General features: G+C 48.2%; 1 protein-coding gene across 1 annotated transcript in view; it reads right to left on the bottom strand.

The window, feature by feature from the left end:
- The window catches only part of LOC144827865 (embryonic protein UVS.2-like), a 94276-nt gene extending 71888 nt beyond the window's left edge, over positions 1-22388 (bottom strand). Inside the window, exon 1 of the mRNA XM_078686030.1 lies at positions 22265-22388. Coding sequence (XP_078542156.1) covers positions 22265-22333 — 69 coding nt within the window. The 5' untranslated portion in view covers positions 22334-22388. The remainder of the gene's footprint in view (positions 1-22264) is intronic.
- Positions 22389-22717: the final 329 nt, after the last annotated feature.

The raw sequence follows: 22717 nt of genomic DNA, 5'->3' as shown, positions 1-22717 counted from the left end.
TGCACTCAGCTCTATATACCATTGTTAAAGAGGTCTCACCTGTGCCTGCACTCAGCTCTATATACCATCGTTAAAGGGGGTCTCAGCTGTGCCTGCACTCAGCTCTATATACCATCGTTAAAGGGGGCCTCCCCTGTGCCTGCACGCAGCTCTATATACCATTGTTAAAGGGGTCTCACCTGTGCCTGCACTCAGCTCTATATACCATCGTTAAAGGGGGTCTCAGCTGTGCCTGCACTCAGCTCTATATACCATCGTTAAAGAGGGCCTCCCCTGTGCCTGCACGCAGCTCTATATACCATTGTTAAAGGGGTCTCATCTGAGCCTGTAATCAGCTCTATATACCATCGTTAAAGGGGGTCTCAGCAGTGCCTGCACTCAGCTCTATATACCATCGTTAAAGGGGGCCTCCCCTGTGTCTGCACTCAGCTCTATATACCATTGTTAAAGGGGTCTCACCTGTGCCTGCAACCAGCTCTATATACCATTGTTAAAGGGGCCTCACCTGTGCCTCCACACAGCTCTACATACCATTGTTAAAGGAGGTCTCACCTGTGCCTGCACACAGCTCTATATACCATTGTTAAAGGGGTCTCACCTGTGCCTGCACTCAGCTCTATATACCATCGTTAAAGGGGGCCTCCCCTGTGTCTGCACTCAGCTCTATATACCATTGTTAAAGGGGGTCTCACCTGTGCCTGCACTCAACTCTATATACCATTGTTAAAGGGGTCTCACCTGTGCGTGCTCAGAGCTCTATATACCATTGTTAAAGGGGTCTCACCTGTGCCTGCACACAGCTCTATATACCATTGTTAAAGGGGTCTCACCTGTGCCTGCACTCAGCTCTATATACCATTGTTTAAGGGGGTCTCAACTTTACCTGCACACAGCTCTGTATACCTTCGTTAAAGGGGGTCTCACCTGTGCCCTCACACAGCTCTATATACCATTTGTAAAGGAGGTCTCACCTGTGCCTGCACGCAGCTCTATATACCATTTGTAAAGGAGGTCTCACCTGTGCCTGCACGCAGCTCTATATACCATTTGTAAAGGAGGTCTCACCTGTGCCTGCACGCAGCTCTATATACCATTTGTAAAGGAGGTCTCACCTGTGCCTGCACACAGCTCTATAAACCATTGTTAAAGGGGTCTCACATGTGCCTGCACTCAGCTCTATATACCATTGTTAAAGGGGTCTCACCTGTGCCTGCACTCAGCTCTATATCCCGTCGTTAAAGGGGTCTCACCTGTGTCTGCACTCAGCTCTCTATACCCTTGTTAAAGGGGGCCTCACCTGTGCCTGCACGCAGCTCTATATACCATTGTTAAAGGGGTCTCACCTGTGCCTGCTCTCAGCTCTATATACCATTGTTAAAGGGGGTCTCACCTGTGCCTGCACCCAGCTCTATATACCATTGTTAAAGGGAGTCTCACCTGTGTCTGCACTCAGCTCTATATACCATTGTTAAAGGGGTCTCACATGTGCCTGCTCTCAGCTCTATATACCATTGTTAAAAGGGGTCTCACCTGTGTCTGCACACAGCTCTATATACCATTGTTAAAGGAGGTCTCACCTGTGTCTGCACTCAGCTCTATATACCATTGTTAAAGGGGTCTCACCTGTGCCTAACACAGCTCTATATACCATTGTTAAAGAAGGTCTCACCTGTGCCTGCTCTCAGCTCTATATACCATTGTTAAAGGGGGTCTCATCTGTGGCTACACTCAGCTCTATATACCATTGTTAAAGGGGTCTCACCTGTGCCTGCACAGAGCTCTATATACCATTGTTAAAGGGGCCTCACCTGTGCCTGCACTCAGCTCTATATACCAGTGTTAAAGGGGTCTCACCTGTGTCTGCACTCAGCTCTATATACCATTGTTAAAGGGGGTCTCACCTGTGCCTGCACACAGCTCTATATCCTATTGTTAAAGAAGGTCTCACCTGTGCCTGCACTCAGCTCTATATACCATTGTTAAAAGGGGGTCTCACCTGTGCCTGACACCGCTCTATATACCATTGTTAAAGGGGCCTCACCTGTGCCTGAACTCAGCTCTATGTACCATCGTTAAAGGGGCCTCACCTGTGCCTGCACACAGCTCTATATACCATTGTTAAAGGGGTCTCACCTGTGCCTGAACTCAGCTCTATGTACCATCGTTAAAGGGGTCTCACCTGTGCCTGCACACAGCTCTATATACCATTGTCAAAGGGGTCTCACCTGTGCCTGCACACAGCTCTATATACAATTGTTAAAGGGGTCTCACCTGTGCCTGCACACAGCTCTATATACCATTGTCAAAGGGGTCTCACCTGTGCCTGCACACAGCTCTATATACCATTGTTAAAGGGGTCTCACCTGTGCCTGCACACAGCTCTATATACCATTGTCAAAGGGGTCTCACCTGTGCCTGCACCCAGCTCTATATACCAGTGTTAAAGGGGGTCTCACCTGTGTCTGCACTCAGCTCTATATACCATCGTTAAAGGGGTCTCACCTGTGTCTGCACACCGCTCTATATACCAGTGTTAAAGGGGGTCTCACCTGTGTCTGCACTCAGCTCTATATACCATTGTTAAAGGGGTCTCACCTGTGCCTGCACACAGCTCTATATACCATTGTTAAAGGGGTCTCACCTGTGCCTGCACACAGCTCTATATATCATTGTCAAAGGGGTCTCACCTGTGCCTGCACTCAGCTCTATATACCAGTGTTAAAGGGGGTCTCACCTGTGTCTGCACTCAGCTCTATATACCATTGTTAAAGGGGGTCTCGCCTGTGCCTGCACACCGCTCTATATACCATTGTTAAAGGGGTCTCACCTGTGTCTGTACTCAGCTCTATATACCATCGTTAAAGGAGTCTCACCTTTGCCTGCACACAGCTCTATATACCATTGTTAAAGGGGTCTCACCTATGCCTGCACTCAGCTCTATATACCATTGTTAAAGAGGGTCTCACCTGAGCCTGCACTCAGCTCTATATACCATTGTTAAAGGGGGTCTCGCCTGTGCCTGCACACCGCTCTATATACCATTGTTAAAGAGGGTCTCACCTGAGCCTGCACTCAGCTCTATATACCATTGTTAAAGGGGGTCTCACCTGTGCCTGCACACAGCTCTATATACCATTGTTAAATGGGTCTCACCTGTGCCTGCACTCAGCTCTATATACCATTGTTAAAGGGGGTATCACCTGTGCCTGCACTCAGCTCTATATACCATCGTTAAAGGGGTCTCACCTGTGCCTGCACACAGCTCTATATACCATTGTTAAAGGGGTCTCACCTGTGTCTGCACTCAGCTCTATATACCATTGTTAAAGGGGTCTCACCTGTGTCTGCACTCAGCTCTATATACCATCGTTAAAGGGGGTCTCACCTGTGCCTGCACACAGCTCTATATACCATTGTTAAAGGGGGTCTCACCTGTGTCTGCACTCAGCTCTATATACCATTGTTAAAGGGGTCTCACATGTGCCTGCACTCAGCTCTATATACCATTGTTAAAGGGGTCTCGCCTGTGCCTGCACACAGCTCTATATACCATCGTTAAAGGGGGTCTCACCTGTGTCTGCACTCAGCTCTAAATACCATTGTTAAAGGGGTCTCACATGTGCCTGCTCTCAGCTCTATATACCATTGTTAAAGGGGTCTCGCCTGTGCCTGCACACAGCTCTATATACCATCGTTAAAGGGGGTCTCACCTGTGTCTGCACTCAGCTCTATATACCATTGTTAAAGGGGGTCTCACCTGTGCCTGCACTCAGCTCTATATACCATCGTTAAAGGGGGTCTCACCTGTGTCTGTACTCAGCTCTATATACCATTGTTAAAGGGGGTCTCACCTGTGCCTGCACTCAGCTCAATATACCATTGTTAAAGGGGGTCTCACCTGTGTCTGCACACAGCTCTATATACCATCGTTAAAGGGGGTCTCACCTGTGTCTGCACACAGCTCTATATACCATCGTTAAAGGGGGTCTCACCTGTGTCTGCACTCAGCTCTATATACCATTGTTAAAGGGGTCTCACATGTGCCTGCTCTCAGCTCTATATACCATTGTTAAAGGGGGTCTCACCTGTGTCTGCACTCAGCTCTATATACCATCGTTAAAGGGGGTCTCACCTGTGTCTGCACTCAGCTCTATATACCATTGTTAAAGGGGTCTCACATGTGCCTGCTCTCAGCTCTATATACCATTGTTAAAGGGGGTCTCACCTGTGTCTGCACACAGCTCTATATACCATTGTTAAAGGGGTCTCACCTGTGCCTGCACTCAGCTCAATATACCATTGTTAAAGGGGGTCTCACCTGTGCCTGCACTCAGCTCTATATACCATTGTTAAAGGAGGTCTCACCTGTGCCTGCACTCAGCTCAATATACCATTGTTAAAGGGGGTCTCACCTGTGCCTGCACTCAGCTCAATATACCATTGTTAAAGGGGGTCTCACCTGTGCCTGCACTCAGCTCCATATACCATTGTTAAAGGGGGTCTCACCTGTGCCTGCACTCAGCTCTATATACCATTGTTAAAGGGGTCTCACATGTGCCTGCTCTCAGCTCTATATACCATTGTTAAAGGGGTCTCACATGTGCCTGCTCTCAGCTCTATATACCATCGTTAAAGGGGGTCTCACCTGTGTCTGCACTCAGCTCTATATACCATTGTTAAAGGGGTCTCACATGTGCCTGCTCTCAGCTCTATATACCATTGTTAAAGGGGTCTCACCTGTGCCTGCACTCAGCTCTATATACCATTGTTAAAGGGAGTCTCACCTGCGCCTGCACTCAGCTCTATATACCATTGTTAAAGGGGGTCTCACCTGTGCCTGCACACAGCTCTATATACCATTGTTAAAGGGGTCTCACCTGCACCGGCACTCAGCTCTATATACCATTGTTAAAGGAGTCTCACCTGTGCCTGCACACAGCTCTATATACCACTGTTAAAGTGGGTCTCGCCTGTGCCTGCATACAGCTCTATATACCATTGTTAAAGGGGGTCTCACCTGTGCCTGCACACAGCTCTATATACCATTGTTAAAGGGGTCCTCACCTGTGCCTGCACACAGCTCTGTATACCATTGTTAAAGGGGGTCTCGCCTGTGCTTACACACAGCTCTATATACCATTGTTAAAGGGGTCTCACCTGTGCCTGCACTCATCTCTATATACCATTGTAAAAGGGGTCTCACCTGTGCCTGCACACAGCTCTATATACCATTGTTAAAGGGGGTCTCGCCTGTGCCTGCACTCAGCTCTATATACCATCGTTAAGGGGGGTCTCACCTGTGCCTGCACTCAGCTCTATATACCATTGTTAAAGGGAGTCTCACCTGTGCCTGCACTCAGCTCTATATACCATTGTTAAAGGGAGTCTCACCTGTGCCTGCACTCAGCTCTATATACCATTGTTAAAGGGAGTCTCACCTGTGCCTGCACTCAGCTCTATATACCATTGTTAAAGGGAGTCTCACCTGTGCCTGCACACAGCTCTATATACGATCGTTAAAGGGGTCTCACCTGTGCCTGCACACAGCTCTATATACGATCGTTAAAGGGGTCTCACCTGTGCGTGCACTCAGCTCTATATACCATTGTTAAAGGGGTCTCACATGTGCCTGCTCTCAGCTCTATATACCATTGTTAAAGGGGTCTCGCCTGTGCCTGCTCTCAGCTCTATATACCATTGTTAAAGGGGTCTCGCCTGTGCCTGCACACAGCTCTATATACCATCGTTAAAGGGGGTCTCACCTGTGTCTGCACTCAGCTCTATATACCATTGTTAAAGGGGGTCTCACCTGTGCCTGCACTCAGCTCTATATACCATCGTTAAAGGGGGTCTCACCTGTGTCTGCACTCAGCTCTATACACCATTGTTAAAGGGGGTCTCACCTGTGCCTGCACTCAGCTCTATATACCACTGTTAAAGGGGTCTTACCTGTGCCTGCACACAGCTCTATATACCACTGTTAAAGGGGTCTTACCTGTGCCTGCACACAGCTCCATATACCATTGTTAAAGGAGGTCTCACCTGTGCCTGCTCTCAGCTCTATATACCATTGTTAAAGGGGGTCTCACCTGTGCCTGCTCTCAGCTCTATATACCATTGTTAAAGGGGGTCTCACCTGTGCCTGCACTCAGCTCTATATACCACTGTTAAAGGGGTCTTACCTGTGCCTGCTCACAGCTCCATATACCATTGTTAAAGGAGGTCTCACCTGTGCCTGCTCTCAGCTCTATATACCATTGTTAAAGGGGGTCTCACCTGTGTCTGCACACAGCTCTATATACCATCGTTAAAGGGGGTCTCACCTGTGTCTGCACACAGCTCTATATACCATTGTTAAAGGGGTCTCACCTGTGCCTGCACACAGCTCTATATACCATTGTCAAAGGGGTCTCACCTGTGCCTGCACTCAGCTCTATATACCAGTGTTAAAGGGGGTCTCACCTGTGTCTGCACTCAGCTCTATATACCATCGTTAAAGGGGTCTCACCTGTGTCTGCACACCGCTCTATATACCAGTGTTAAAGGGGGTCTCACCTGTGTCTGCACTCAGCTCTATATACCATTGTTAAAGGGGTCTCACCTGTGCCTGCACACAGCTCTATATACCATTGTTAAAGGGGTCTCACCTGTGCCTGCACACAGCTCTATATACCATTGTTAAAGGGGTCTCACCTGTGCCTGAACACAGCTCTATATACCATTGTCAAAGGGGTCTCACCTGTGCCTGCACTCAGCTCTATATACCAGTGTTAAAGGGGGTCTCACCTGTGTCTGCACTCAGCTCTATATACCATTGTTAAAGGGGGTCTCGCCTGTGCCTGCACACCGCTCTATATACCATTGTTAAAGGGGTCTCACCTGTGTCTGTACTCAGCTCTATATACCATCGTTAAAGGAGTCTCACCTTTGCCTGCACACAGCTCTATATACCATTGTTAAAGGGGTCTCACCTGTGCCTGCACTCAGCTCTATATACCATTGTTAAAGGGGGTCTCACCTGTGCCTGCACTCAGCTCTATATACCATTGTTAAAGGGGTCTCACCTGTGCCTGCACACAGCTCTATATACCATTGTTAAAGGGGTCTCACCTGTGCCTGCACACAGCTCTATATACCATTGTCAAAGGGGTCTCACCTGTGCCTGCACTCAGCTCTATATACCAGTGTTAAAGGGGGTCTCCACTGTGTCTGCACTCAGCTCTATATACCATTGTTAAAGGGGGTCTCGCCTGTGCCTGCACACCGCTCTATATACCATTGTTAAAGGGGTCTCACCTGTGTCTGTAGTCAGCTCTATATACCATCGTTAAAGGAGTCTCACCTTTGCCTGCACACAGCTCTATATACCATTGTTAAAGGGGTCTCACCTGTGCCTGCACTCATCTCTATATACCATTGTTAAAGAGGGTCTCACCTGAGCCTGCACTCAGCTCTATATACCATTGTTAAAGGGGGTCTCGCCTGTGCCTGCACACCGCTCTATATACCATTGTTAAAGAGGGTCTCACCTGAGCCTGCACTCAGCTCTATATACCATTGTTAAAGGGGGTCTCACCTGTGCCTGCACACAGCTCTATATACCATTGTTAAATGGGTCTCACCTGTGCCTGCACTCAGCTCTATATACCATTGTTAAAGGGGGTATCACCTGTGCCTGCACTCAGCTCTATATACCATCGTTAAAGGGGTCTCACCTGTGCCTGCACACAGCTCTATATACCATTGTTAAAGGGGTCTCACCTGTGTCTGCACTCAGCTCTATATACCATTGTTAAAGGGGTCTCACCTGTGTCTGCACTCAGCTCTATATACCATCGTTAAAGGGGGTCTCACCTGTGCCTGCACACAGCTCTATATACCATTGTTAAAGGGGGTCTCACCTGTGTCTGCACTCAGCTCTATATACCATTGTTAAAGGGGTCTCACATGTGCCTGCACTCAGCTCTATATACCATTGTTAAAGGGGTCTCGCCTGTGCCTGCACACAGCTCTATATACCATCGTTAAAGGGGGTCTCACCTGTGTCTGCACTCAGCTCTAAATACCATTGTTAAAGGGGTCTCACATGTGCCTGCTCTCAGCTCTATATACCATTGTTAAAGGGGTCTCGCCTGTGCCTGCACACAGCTCTATATACCATCGTTAAAGGGGGTCTCACCTGTGTCTGCACTCAGCTCTATATACCATTGTTAAAGGGGGTCTCACCTGTGCCTGCACTCAGCTCTATATACCATCGTTAAAGGGGGTCTCACCTGTGTCTGTACTCAGCTCTATATACCATTGTTAAAGGGGGTCTCACCTGTGCCTGCACTCAGCTCAATATACCATTGTTAAAGGGGGTCTCACCTGTGTCTGCACACAGCTCTATATACCATCGTTAAAGGGGGTCTCACCTGTGTCTGCACACAGCTCTATATACCATCGTTAAAGGGGGTCTCACCTGTGTCTGCACTCAGCTCTATATACCATTGTTAAAGGGGTCTCACATGTGCCTGCTCTCAGCTCTATATACCATTGTTAAAGGGGGTCTCACCTGTGTCTGCACTCAGCTCTATATACCATCGTTAAAGGGGGTCTCACCTGTGTCTGCACTCAGCTCTATATACCATTGTTAAAGGGGTCTCACATGTGCCTGCTCTCAGCTCTATATACCATTGTTAAAGGGGGTCTCACCTGTGTCTGCACACAGCTCTATATACCATTGTTAAAGGGGTCTCACCTGTGCCTGCGCTCAGCTCAATATACCATTGTTAAAGGGGGTCTCACCTGTGCCTGCACTCAGCTCTATATACCATTGTTAAAGGAGGTCTCACCTGTGCCTGCACTCAGCTCAATATACCATTGTTAAAGGGGGTCTCACCTGTGCCTGCACTCAGCTCAATATACCATTGTTAAAGGGGGTCTCACCTGTGCCTGCACTCAGCTCCATATACCATTGTTAAAGGGGGTCTCACCTGTGCCTGCACTCAGCTCTATATACCATTGTTAAAGGGGTCTCACATGTGCCTGCTCTCAGCTCTATATACCATTGTTAAAGGGGTCTCACATGTGCCTGCTCTCAGCTCTATATACCATCGTTAAAGGGGGTCTCACCTGTGTCTGCACTCAGCTCTATATACCATTGTTAAAGGGGTCTCACATGTGCCTGCTCTCAGCTCTATATACCATTGTTAAAGGGGTCTCACCTGTGCCTGCACTCAGCTCTATATACCATTGTTAAAGGGAGTCTCACCTGCGCCTGCACTCAGCTCTATATACCATTGTTAAAGGGGGTCTCACCTGTGCCTGCACACAGCTCTATATACCATTGTTAAAGGGGTCTCACCTGCACCGGCACTCAGCTCTATATACCATTGTTAAAGGAGTCTCACCTGTGCCTGCACACAGCTCTATATACCACTGTTAAAGTGGGTCTCGCCTGTGCCTGCATACAGCTCTATATACCATTGTTAAAGGGGGTCTCACCTGTGCCTGCACACAGCTCTATATACCATTGTTAAAGGGGTCCTCACCTGTGCCTGCACACAGCTCTGTATACCATTGTTAAAGGGGGTCTCGCCTGTGCTTACACACAGCTCTATATACCATTGTTAAAGGGGTCTCACCTGTGCCTGCACTCATCTCTATATACCATTGTAAAAGGGGTCTCACCTGTGCCTGCACACAGCTCTATATACCATTGTTAAAGGGGGTCTCGCCTGTGCCTGCACTCAGCTCTATATACCATCGTTAAGGGGGGTCTCACCTGTGCCTGCACTCAGCTCTATATACCATTGTTAAAGGGAGTCTCACCTGTGCCTGCACTCAGCTCTATATACCATTGTTAAAGGGAGTCTCACCTGTGCCTGCACTCAGCTCTATATACCATTGTTAAAGGGAGTCTCACCTGTGCCTGCACTCAGCTCTATATACCATTGTTAAAGGGAGTCTCACCTGTGCCTGCACACAGCTCTATATACGATCGTTAAAGGGGTCTCACCTGTGCCTGCACACAGCTCTATATACGATCGTTAAAGGGGTCTCACCTGTGCGTGCACTCAGCTCTATATACCATTGTTAAAGGGGTCTCACATGTGCCTGCTCTCAGCTCTATATACCATTGTTAAAGGGGTCTCGCCTGTGCCTGCTCTCAGCTCTATATACCATTGTTAAAGGGGTCTCGCCTGTGCCTGCACACAGCTCTATATACCATCGTTAAAGGGGGTCTCACCTGTGTCTGCACTCAGCTCTATATACCATTGTTAAAGGGGGTCTCACCTGTGCCTGCACTCAGCTCTATATACCATCGTTAAAGGGGGTCTCACCTGTGCCTGCACTCAGCTCTATACACCATTGTTAAAGGGGGTCTCACCTGTGCCTGCACTCAGCTCTATATACCACTGTTAAAGGGGTCTTACCTGTGCCTGCACACAGCTCTATATACCACTGTTAAAGGGGTCTTACCTGTGCCTGCACACAGCTCCATATACCATTGTTAAAGGAGGTCTCACCTGTGCCTGCTCTCAGCTCTATATACCATTGTTAAAGGGGGTCTCACCTGTGCCTGCTCTCAGCTCTATATACCATTGTTAAAGGGGGTCTCACCTGTGCCTGCACTCAGCTCTATATACCACTGTTAAAGGGGTCTTACCTGTGCCTGCTCACAGCTCCATATACCATTGTTAAAGGAGGTCTCACCTGTGCCTGCACTCAGCTCTATATACCATTGTTAAAGGGGGTCTCACCTGTGTCTGCACACAGCTCTATATACCATCGTTAAAGGGGGTCTCACCTGTGTCTGCACACAGCTCTATATACCATTGTTAAAGGGGTCTCACCTGTGCCTGCACACAGCTCTATATACCATTGTCAAAGGGGTCTCACCTGTGCCTGCACTCAGCTCTATATACCAGTGTTAAAGGGGGTCTCACCTGTGTCTGCACTCAGCTCTATATACCATCGTTAAAGGGGTCTCACCTGTGTCTGCACACCGCTCTATATACCAGTGTTAAAGGGGGTCTCACCTGTGTCTGCACTCAGCTCTATATACCATTGTTAAAGGGGTCTCACCTGTGCCTGCACACAGCTCTATATACCATTGTTAAAGGGGTCTCACCTGTGCCTGCACACAGCTCTATATACCATTGTTAAAGGGGTCTCACCTGTGCCTGCACACAGCTCTATATACCATTGTCAAAGGGGTCTCACCTGTGCCTGCACTCAGCTCTATATACCAGTGTTAAAGGGGGTCTCACCTGTGTCTGCACTCAGCTCTATATACCATTGTTAAAGGGGGTCTCGCCTGTGCCTGCACACCGCTCTATATACCATTGTTAAAGGGGTCTCACCTGTGTCTGTACTCAGCTCTATATACCATCGTTAAAGGAGTCTCACCTTTGCCTGCACACAGCTCTATATACCATTGTTAAAGGGGTCTCACCTGTGCCTGCACTCAGCTCTATATACCATTGTTAAAGAGGGTCTCACCTGAGCCTGCACTCAGCTCTATATACCATTGTTAAAGGGGGTCTCGCCTGTGCCTGCACACCGCTCTATATACCATTGTTAAAGAGGGTCTCACCTGAGCCTGCACTCAGCTCTATATACCATTGTTAAAGGGGGTCTCACCTGTGCCTGCACACAGCTCTATATACCATTGTTAAATGGGTCTCACCTGTGCCTGCACTCAGCTCTATATACCATTGTTAAAGGGGGTATCACCTGTGCCTGCACTCAGCTCTATATACCATCGTTAAAGGGGCCTCACCTGTGCCTGCACACAGCTCTATATACCATTGTTAAAGGGGTCTCACCTGTGTCTGCACTCAGCTCTATATACCATTGTTAAAGGGGTCTCACCTGTGTCTGCACTCAGCTCTATATACCATCGTTAAAGGGGGTCTCACCTGTGCCTGCACACAGCTCTATATACCATTGTTAAAGGGGGTCTCACCTGTGTCTGCACTCAGCTCTATATACCATTGTTAAAGGGGTCTCACATGTGCCTGCACTCAGCTCTATATACCATTGTTAAAGGGGTCTCGCCTGTGCCTGCACACAGCTCTATATACCATCGTTAAAGGGGGTCTCACCTGTGTCTGCACTCAGCTCTAAATACCATTGTTAAAGGGGTCTCACATGTGCCTGCTCTCAGCTCTATATACTATTGTTAAAGGGGTCTCGCCTGTGCCTGCACACAGCTCTATATACCATCGTTAAAGGGGGTCTCACCTGTGTCTGCACTCAGCTCTATATACCATTGTTAAAGGGGGTCTCACCTGTGCCTGCACTCAGCTCTATATACCATCGTTAAAGGGGGTCTCACCTGTGTCTGTACTCAGCTCTATATACCATTGTTAAAGGGGGTCTCACCTGTGCCTGCACTCAGCTCAATATACCATTGTTAAAGGGGGTCTCACCTGTGTCTGCACACAGCTCTATATACCATCGTTAAAGGGGGTCTCACCTGTGTCTGCACACAGCTCTATATACCATCGTTAAAGGGGGTCTCACCTGTGTCTGCACTCAGCTCTATATACCATTGTTAAAGGGGTCTCACATGTGCCTGCTCTCAGCTCTATATACCATTGTTAAAGGGGGTCTCACCTGTGTCTGCACTCAGCTCTATATACCATCGTTAAAGGGGGTCTCACCTGTGTCTGCACTCAGCTCTATATACCATTGTTAAAGGGGTCTCACATGTGCCTGCTCTCAGCTCTATATACCATTGTTAAAGGGGGTCTCACCTGTGTCTGCACACAGCTCTATATACCATTGTTAAAGGGGTCTCACCTGTGCCTGCACTCAGCTCAATATACCATTGTTAAAGGGGGTCTCACCTGTGCCTGCACTCAGCTCTATATACCATTGTTAAAGGAGGTCTCACCTGTGCCTGCACTCAGCTCAATATACCATTGTTAAAGGGGGTCTCACCTGTGCCTGCACTCAGCTCAATATACCATTGTTAAAGGGGGTCTCACCTGTGCCTGCACTCAGCTCCATATACCATTGTTAAAGGGGGTCTCACCTGTGCCTGCACTCAGCTCTATATACCATTGTTAAAGGGGTCTCACATGTGCCTGCTCTCAGCTCTATATACCATTGTTAAAGGGGTCTCACATGTGCCTGCTCTCAGCTCTATATACCATCGTTAAAGGGGGTCTCACCTGTGTCTGCACTCAGCTCTATATACCATTGTTAAAGGGGTCTCACATGTGCCTGCTCTCAGCTCTATATACCATTGTTAAAGGGGTCTCACCTGTGCCTGCACTCAGCTCTATATACCATTGTTAAAGGGAGTCTCACCTGCGCCTGCACTCAGCTCTATATACCATTGTTAAAGGGGGTCTCACCTGTGCCTGCACACAGCTCTATATACCATTGTTAAAGGGGTCTCACCTGCACCGGCACTCAGCTCTATATACCATTGTTAAAGGAGTCTCACCTGTGCCTGCACACAGCTCTATATACCACTGTTAAAGTGGGTCTCGCCTGTGCCTGCATACAGCTCTATATACCATTGTTAAAGGGGGTCTCACCTGTGCCTGCACACAGCTCTATATACCATTGTTAAAGGGGTCCTCACCTGTGCCTGCACACAGCTCTGTATACCATTGTTAAAGGGGGTCTCGCCTGTGCTTACACACAGCTCTATATACCATTGTTAAAGGGGTCTCACCTGTGCCTGCACTCATCTCTATATACCATTGTAAAAGGGGTCTCACCTGTGCCTGCACACAGCTCTATATACCATTGTTAAAGGGGGTCTAATCTGTGCCTGCACTCAGCTCTATATACCATCGTTAAGGGGGGTCTCACCTGTGCCTGCACTCAGCTCTATATACCATTGTTAAAGGGAGTCTCACCTGTGCCTGCACTCAGCTCTATATACCATTGTTAAAGGGAGTCTCACCTGTGCCTGCACTCAGCTCTATATACCATTGTTAAAGGGAGTCTCACCTGTGCCTGCACTCAGCTCTATATACCATTGTTAAAGGGAGTCTCACCTGTGCCTGCACACAGCTCTATATACGATCGTTAAAGGGGTCTCACCTGTGCCTGCACACAGCTCTATATACGATCGTTAAAGGGGTCTCACCTGTGCGTGCACTCAGCTCTATATACCATTGTTAAAGGGGTCTCACATGTGCCTGCTCTCAGCTCTATATACCATTGTTAAAGGGGTCTCGCCTGTGCCTGCTCTCAGCTCTATATACCATTGTTAAAGGGGTCTCGCCTGTGCCTGCACACAGCTCTATATACCATCGTTAAAGGGGGTCTCACCTGTGTCTGCACTCAGCTCTATATACCATTGTTAAAGGGGGTCTCACCTGTGCCTGCACTCAGCTCTATATACCATCGTTAAAGGGGGTCTCACCTGTGCCTGCACTCAGCTCTATACACCATTGTTAAAGGGGGTCTCACCTGCGCCTGCACTCAGCTCTATATACCACTGTTAAAGGGGTCTTACCTGTGCCTGCACACAGCTCTATATACCACTGTTAAAGGGGTCTTACCTGTGCCTGCACACAGCTCCATATACCATTGTTAAAGGAGGTCTCACCTGTGCCTGCTCTCAGCTCTATATACCATTGTTAAAGGGGGTCTCACCTGTGCCTGCTCTCAGCTCTATATACCATTGTTAAAGGGGGTCTCACCTGTGCCTGCACTCAGCTCTATATACCACTGTTAAAGGGGTCTTACCTGTGCCTGCTCACAGCTCCATATACCATTGTTAAAGGAGGTCTCACCTGTGCCTGCTCTCAGCTCTATATACCATTGTTAAAGGGGGTCTCACCTGTGTCTGCACACAGCTCTATATACCATCGTTAAAGGGGGTCTCACCTGTGTCTGCACACAGCTCTATATACCATCGTTAAAGGGGGTCTCACCTGTGTCTGCACACAGCTCTATATACCATCGTTAAAGGGGGTCTCAACTGTGTCTGCACTCAGCTCTATATACCATTGTTAAAGGGGGTCTCACCTGTGCCTGCTCTCAGCTCTATATACCATTGTTAAAGGGGGTCTCACCTGTGTCTGCACTCAGCTCTATATACCATCGTTAAAGGGGGTCTCACCTGTGTCTGCACTCAGCTCTATATACCATTGTTAAAGGGGTCTCACATGTGCCTGCTCTCAGCTCTATATACCATTGTTAAAGGAGGTCTCACCTGTGTCTGTACTCAGCTCTATATACCATTGTTAAAGGAGGTCTCACCTGTGCCTGCACTCAGCTCTATATACCATTGTTAAAGGGGGCTCACCTGTGCCTGCACTCAGCTCTATATACCATTGTTAAAGGGGGTCTCACCTGTGTCTGCACTCAGCTCTATATACCATTGTTAAAGGGGTCTCACCTGTGCCTACACACAGCTCTATATACCATTGTTAAAGGGGGTCTCACCTGTGTCTGTACTCAGCTCTATATACCATTGTTAAAGGGGTCTCACCTGTGCCTGCACACAGCTCTATATACCATTGTTAAAGGGGTCTCACCTGTGCCTGCACTCAGCTCTATATACCATTGTTAAAGGGAGTCTCACCTGCGCCTGCACTCAGCTCTATATACCATTGTTAAAGGGGGTCTCACCTGTGCCTGCACACAGCTCTATATACCATTGTTAAAGGGGTCTCACCTGCGCCTGCACTCAGCTCTATATACCATTGTTAAAGGAGTCTCACCTGTGCCTGCACACAGCTCTATATACCACTGTTAAAGGGGGTCTCGCCTGTGCCTGCATACAGCTCTATATACCATTGTTAAAGGGGGTCTCACCTGTGCCTGCACACAGCTCTATATACCATTGTTAAAGGGGTCCTCACCTGTACACAGCTCTGTATACCATTGTTAAAGGGGGTCTCGCCTGTGCTTACACACAGCTCTATATACCATTGTTAAAGGGGTCTCACCTGTGCCTGCACTCATCTCTATATACCATTGTAAAAGGGGTCTCACCTGTGCCTGCACACAGCTCTATATACCATTGTTAAAGGCGTCTCACCTGTGCCTGCACACAGCTCTATATACCATTGCTAAAGGGGGTCTCGCCTGTGCCTGCACTCAGCTCTATATACCATCGTTAAGGGGGGTCTCACCTGTGCCTGCACTCAGCTCTATATACCATTGTTAAAGGGAGTCTCACCTGTGCCTGCACTCAGCTCTATATACCATTGTTAAAGGGAGTCTCACCTGTGCCTGCACTCAGCTCTATATACCATTGTTAAAGGGAGTCTCACCTGTGCCTGCACTCAGCTCTATATACCATTGTTAAAGGGAGTCTCACCTGTGCCTGCACACAGCTCTATATACCTTCGTTAAAGGGGTCTCACCGGTGCCTGCACTCAGCTCTATATACCATTGTTAAAGGGGTCTCACCTGTGCCTGCACACAGCTCTATATACGATCGTTAAAGGGGTCTCACCTGTGCGTGCACTCAGCTCTATATACCATTGTTAAAGCAGTCTCACCTGTGCCTGCACTCAGCTCTATATACCATTGTTAAAGGGGTCTCACCTAAGTCTGCGCACAGCTCTATATACCATGGTTAAAGGGTTCTCACCTAAGTCTGCGCACAGCTCTATATACCATTTGTAAAGGAGGTCTCACCTGTGCCTGCACGCAGCTCTATATACCATTGTTAAAGGGTTCTCACCTAAGTCTGCGCACAGCTCTATATACCATCGTTAAAGGATATCTCAACTGAGCCTGCACTCAGCTTTATCTACCATTGTTAAAGGGAGTCTCACCTGTGCCTGCACTCAGCTCTATATACCATTGTTAAAGGGGTCTCACCTGTGCCTGCACACAGCTCTGTATACGATCGTTAAAGGGGTCTCGCCTGTGCCTGCAATCAGCTCTATATACCATGGTTAAAGGGTTCTCACCTGTGCCTGCACACTGCTCTATATACCATTGTTAAGGGGGTCTCACCTGTGCCTGCACTCAGCTCTATATACCATTGTTAAAGGGGTCTCACCTGTGTCTGCCCTCAGCTCTATATACCATTGTTAAAGGGGTCTCACCTGTGCCTGCACACAGCTCTATATACGATCGTTAAAGGGGTCTCGCCTGTGCCTGCAATCAGCTCTATATACCATGGTTAAAGGGTTCTCACCTGTGCCTGCACACAGCTCTATATACCATTGTTAAGGGGGTCTCACCTGTGCCTGCACTCAGCTCTATATACCATTGTTAAAGGGGTCTCACCTGTGCCTGCACACAGCTCTATATACCATGGTTAAAGGGTTCTCACCTGTGCCTGCACTCAGCTCTATATACCACTGTTAAAGGGGTCTTACCTGTGCCTGCTCACAGCTCCATATACCATTGTTAAAGGAGGTCTCACCTGTGCCTGCTCTCAGCTCTATATACCATTGTTAAAGGGGGTCTCACCTGTGTCTGCACACAGCTCTATATACCATCGTTAAAGGGGGTCTCACCTGTGTCTGCACACAGCTCTATATACCATCGTTAAAGGGGGTCTCAACTGTGTCTGCACTCAGCTCTATATACCATTGTTAAAGGGGGTCTCACCTGTGTCTGCACACAGCTCTATATACCATCGTTAAAGGGGGTCTCACCTGTGTCTGCACACAGCTCTATATACCATCGTTAAAGAGGGTCTCACATGTGCCTGCTCTCAGCTCTATATACCATTGTTAAAGGGGGTCTCACCTGTGTCTGCACTCAGCTCTATATACCATCGTTAAAGGGGGTCTCACCTGTGTCTGCACTCAGCTCTATATACCATTGTTAAAGGGGTCTCACATGTGCCTGCTCTCAGCTCTATATACCATTGTTAAAGGGGGTCTCACCTGTGTCTGTACTCAGCTCTATATACCATTGTTAAAGGAGGTCTCACCTGTGCCTGCACTCAGCTCTATATACCATTGTTAAAGGGGGCTCACCTGTGCCTGCACTCAGCTCTATATACCATTGTTAAAGGGGGTCTCACCTGTGCCTGCACTCAGCTCTATATACCATCGTTAAAGGGGTCTCACCTGTGTCTGCACTCAGCTCTATATACCATTGTTAAAGGGGTCTCACCTGTGCCTACACACAGCTCTATATACCATTGTTAAAGGGGGTCTCACCTGTGTCTGTACTCAGCTCTATATACCATTGTTAAAGGGGTCTCACCTGTGCCTGCACACAGCTCTATATACCATTGTTAAAGGGGTCTCACCTGTGCCTGCACTCAGCTCTATATACCATTGTTAAAGGGAGTCTCACCTGCGCCTGCACTCAGCTCTATATACCATTGTTAAAGGGGGTCTCACCTGTGCCTGCACACAGCTCTATATACCATTGTTAAAGGGGTCTCACCTGCGCCTGCACTCAGCTCTATATACCATTGTTAAAGGAGTCTCACCTGTGCCTGCACACAGCTCTATATACCACTGTTAAAGGGGGTCTCGCCTGTGCCTGCATACAGCTCTGTATACCATTGTTAAAGGGGGTCTCACCTGTGCCTGCACACAGCTCTATATACCATTGTTAAAGGGGTCCTCACCTGTGCCTGCACACAGCTCTGTATACCATTGTTAAAGGGGGTCTCGCCTGTGCTTACACACAGCTCTATATACCATTGTTAAAGGGGTCTCACCTGTGCCTGCACTCATCTCTATATACCATTGTAAAAGGGGTCTCACCTGTGCCTGCACACAGCTCTATATACCATTGTTAAAGGCGTCTCACCTGTGCCTGCACACAGCTCTATATACCATTGCTAAAGGGGGTCTCGCCTGTGCCTGCACTCAGCTCTATATACCCTCGTTAAGGGGGGTCTCACCTGTGCCTGCACTCAGCTCTATATACCATTGTTAAAGGGAGTCTCACCTGTGCCTGCACTCAGCTCTATATACCATTGTTAAAGGGAGTCTCACCTGTGCCTCCACTCAGCTCTATATACCATTGTTAAAGGGAGTCTCCCCTGTGCCTGCACTCAGCTCTATATACCATTGTTAAAGGGAGTCTCACCTGTGCCTGCACACAGCTCTATATACCTTCGTTAAAGGGGTCTCACCGGTGCCTGCACTCAGCTCTATATACCATTGTTAAAGGGGTTTCACCTGTGCCTGCACACAGCTCTATATACGATCGTTAAAGGGGTCTCACCTGTGCGTGCACTCAGCTCTATATACCATTGTTAAAGCAGTCTCACCTGTGCCTGCACTCAGCTCTATATACCATTGTTAAAGGGGTCTCACCTAAGTCTGCGCACAGCTCTATATACCATGGTTAAAGGGTTCTCACCTAAGTCTGCGCACAGCTCTATATACCATTTGTAAAGGAGGTCTCACCTGTGCCTGCACGCAGCTCTATATACCATTGTTAAAGGGTTCTCACCTAAGTCTGCGCACAGCTCTATATACCATCGTTAAAGGATATCTCAACTGAGCCTGCACTCAGCTTTATCTACCATTGTTAAAGGGAGTCTCACCTGTGCCTGCACTCAGCTCTATATACCATTGTTAAAGGGGTCTCACCTGTGCCTGCACACAGCTCTATATACGATCGTTAAAGGGGTCTCGCCTGTGCCTGCAATCAGCTCTATATACCATGGTTAAAGGGTTCTCACCTGTGCCTGCACACAGCTCTATATACCATTGTTAAGGGGGTCTCACCTGTGCCTGCACTCAGCTCTATATACCATTGTTAAAGGGGTCTCACCTGTGTCTGCCCTCAGCTCTATATACCATTGTTAAAGGGGTCTCACCTGTGCCTGCACACAGCTCTATATACGATCGTTAAAGGGGTCTCGCCTGTGCCTGCAATCAGCTCTATATACCATGGTTAAAGGGTTCTCACCTGTGCCTGCACACAGCTCTATATACCATTGTTATGGGGGTCTCACCTGTGCCTGCACTCAGCTCTATATACCATTGTTAAAGGGGTCTCACCTGTGCCTGCACACAGCTCTATATACGATCGTTAAAGGGGTCTCGCCTGTGCCTGCAATCAGCTCTATATACCATGGTTAAAGGGTTCTCACCTGTGCCTGCACACAGCTCTATATACCATTGTTAAGGGGGTCTCACCTGTGCCTGCACTCAGCTCTATATACCATTGTTAAAGGGGTCTCACCTGTGCCTGCACTCAGCTCTATATACCATGGTTAAAGGGTTCTCACCTGTGCCTGCACACAGCTCTATATACCATTGTTAAGGGGGTCTCACCTGTGCCTGCACACAGCTCTATATACCATTGTTAAAGGGGTCTCACCTGTGCGTGCACACAGCTCTATATACCATTGTTAAAGGGGTCTCACCTGTGCCTGCACTCATCTCTATATACCATTGTAAAAGGGGTCTCACCTGTGCCTGCACACAGCTCTATATACCATTGTTAAAGGCGTCTCACCTGTGCCTGCACACAGCTCTATATACCATTGCTAAAGGGGGTCTCGCCTGTGCCTGCACTCAGCTCTATATACCATCGTTAAGGGGGGTCTCACCTGTGCCTGCACTCAGCTCTATATACCATTGTTAAAGGGAGTCTCACCTGTGCCTGCACTCAGCTCTATATACCATTGTTAAAGGGAGTCTCACCTGTGCCTCCACTCAGCTCTATATACCATTGTTAAAGGGAGTCTCCCCTGTGCCTGCACTCAGCTCTATATACCATTGTTAAAGGGAGTCTCACCTGTGCCTGCACACAGCTCTATATACCTTCGTTAAAGGGGTCTCACCGGTGCCTGCACTCAACTCTATATACCATTGTTAAAGGGGTCTCACCTGTGCCTGCACACAGCTCTATATACGATCGTTAAAGGGGTCTCACCTGTGCGTGCACTCAGCTCTATATACCATTGTTAAAGCAGTCTCACCTGTGCCTGCACTCAGCTCTATATACCATTGTTAAAGGGGTCTCACCTAAGTCTGCGCAGAGCTCTATATACCATGGTTAAAGGGTTCTCACCTAAGTCTGCGCACAGCTCTATATACCATTTGTAAAGGAGGTCTCACCTGTGCCTGCACGCAGCTCTATATACCATTGTTAAAGGGTTCTCACCTAAGTCTGCGCACAGCTCTATATACCATCGTTAAAGGATATCTCAACTGAGCCTGCACTCAGCTTTATCTACCATTGTTAAAGGGAGTCTCACCTGTGCCTGCACTCATCTCTATATACCATTGTTAAAGGGGTCTCACCTGTGCCTGCACACAGCTCTATATACGATCGTTAAAGGGGTCTCGCCTGTGCCTGCAATCAGCTCTATATACCATGGTTAAAGGGTTCTCACCTGTGCCTGCACACAGCTCTATATACCATTGTTAAGGGGGTCTCACCTGTGCCTGCACTCAGCTCTATATACCATTGTTAAAGGGGTCTCACCTGTGTCTGCCCTCAGCTCTATATACCATTGTTAAAGGGGTCTCACCTGTGCCTGCACACAGCTCTATATACGATCGTTAAAGGGGTCTCGCCTGTGCCTGCAATCAGCTCTATATACCATGGTTAAAGGGTTCTCACCTGTGCCTGCACACAGCTCTATATACCATTGTTAAGGGGGTCTCACCTGTGCCTGCACTCAGCTCTATATACCATTGTTAAAGGGGTCTCACCTGTGCCTGCACACAGCTCTATATACGATCGTTAAAGGGGTCTCGCCTGTGCCTGCAATCAGCTCTATATACCATGGTTAAAGGGTTCTCACCTGTGCCTGCACACAGCTCTATATACCATTGTTAAGGGGGTCTCACCTGTGCCTGCACTCAGCTCTATATACCATTGTTAAAGGGGTCTCACCTGTGCCTGCACTCAGCTCTATATACCATGGTTAAAGGGTTCTCACCTGTGCCTGCACACAGCTCTATATACCATTGTTAAGGGGGTCTCACCTGTGCCTGCACACAGCTCTATATACCATTGTTAAAGGGGTCTCACCTGTGCGTGCACACAGCTCCATATACCATTGTTAAAGGGGTCTCACCTGTGCCTGCACACAGCTCTATATACGATCGTTAAAGGGGTCTCGCCTGTGCCTGCAATCAGCTCTATATACCATGGTTAAAGGGTTCTCACCTGTGCCTGCACACAGCTCTATATACCATTGTTAAGGGGGTCTCACCTGTGCCTGCACTCAGCTCTATATACCATTGTTAAAGGGGGGTCTCACCTGTGCCTACACACAGCTTTATATACCATCGTTAAAGGGGGGTCTCACCTGTGCCTGCACTCAGCTCTATATACCATTGTTAAAGAGGTCTCACCTGTACCTGCACTCAGCTCTATATACCATTGTTAAAGGGGGTCTCACCTGTACAGGTAAGCTCCAGCAGGTGCCCACCAGGCACACTGCCACCAGGGTCCATGCTCTACTGTCCATTCTCTGGTTCTGGAACAGAGCTCAGGTCACCTCCAGACAATGTTTCTTCCTTCAGAGAGATGCTTCGTTGACCTTAGACCCAGTCCTTTATATACCTTGAAAAGGCTGAGCATCCTCCAATCAGCCTTCAGCCCCAAGGATGACGTCTCTTTCTGCACAGATCACAAGGTGTGTCTGTCCTGGAGAGACTGCCCTGGGATCGCCTCTGAGGTGCCAGAGCTAAGATAATAATAAGCAGCTTTTAAGTGTGGTAAATTGGGTTTGTGACAGTCCCTGCGCCGTGATATATTCGTGTTGCCTGTATTCTTTCTGTAAGAGGGTGAAGTTGGGATTGGACACAGGCGCACCTTCAGGGATTGGCTCCTCAAACAACAGCAAAAGTCC

This window comes from Lissotriton helveticus, chromosome 4_1 (assembly GCF_964261635.1).
Source record: "Lissotriton helveticus chromosome 4_1, aLisHel1.1, whole genome shotgun sequence".
In the NCBI taxonomy this organism is placed as follows: domain Eukaryota; kingdom Metazoa; phylum Chordata; class Amphibia; order Caudata; family Salamandridae; genus Lissotriton; species Lissotriton helveticus.
The sequence above is the reverse complement of the archived record's forward strand: the minus strand, read 5'-3'. Positions and strand labels throughout refer to the sequence as shown.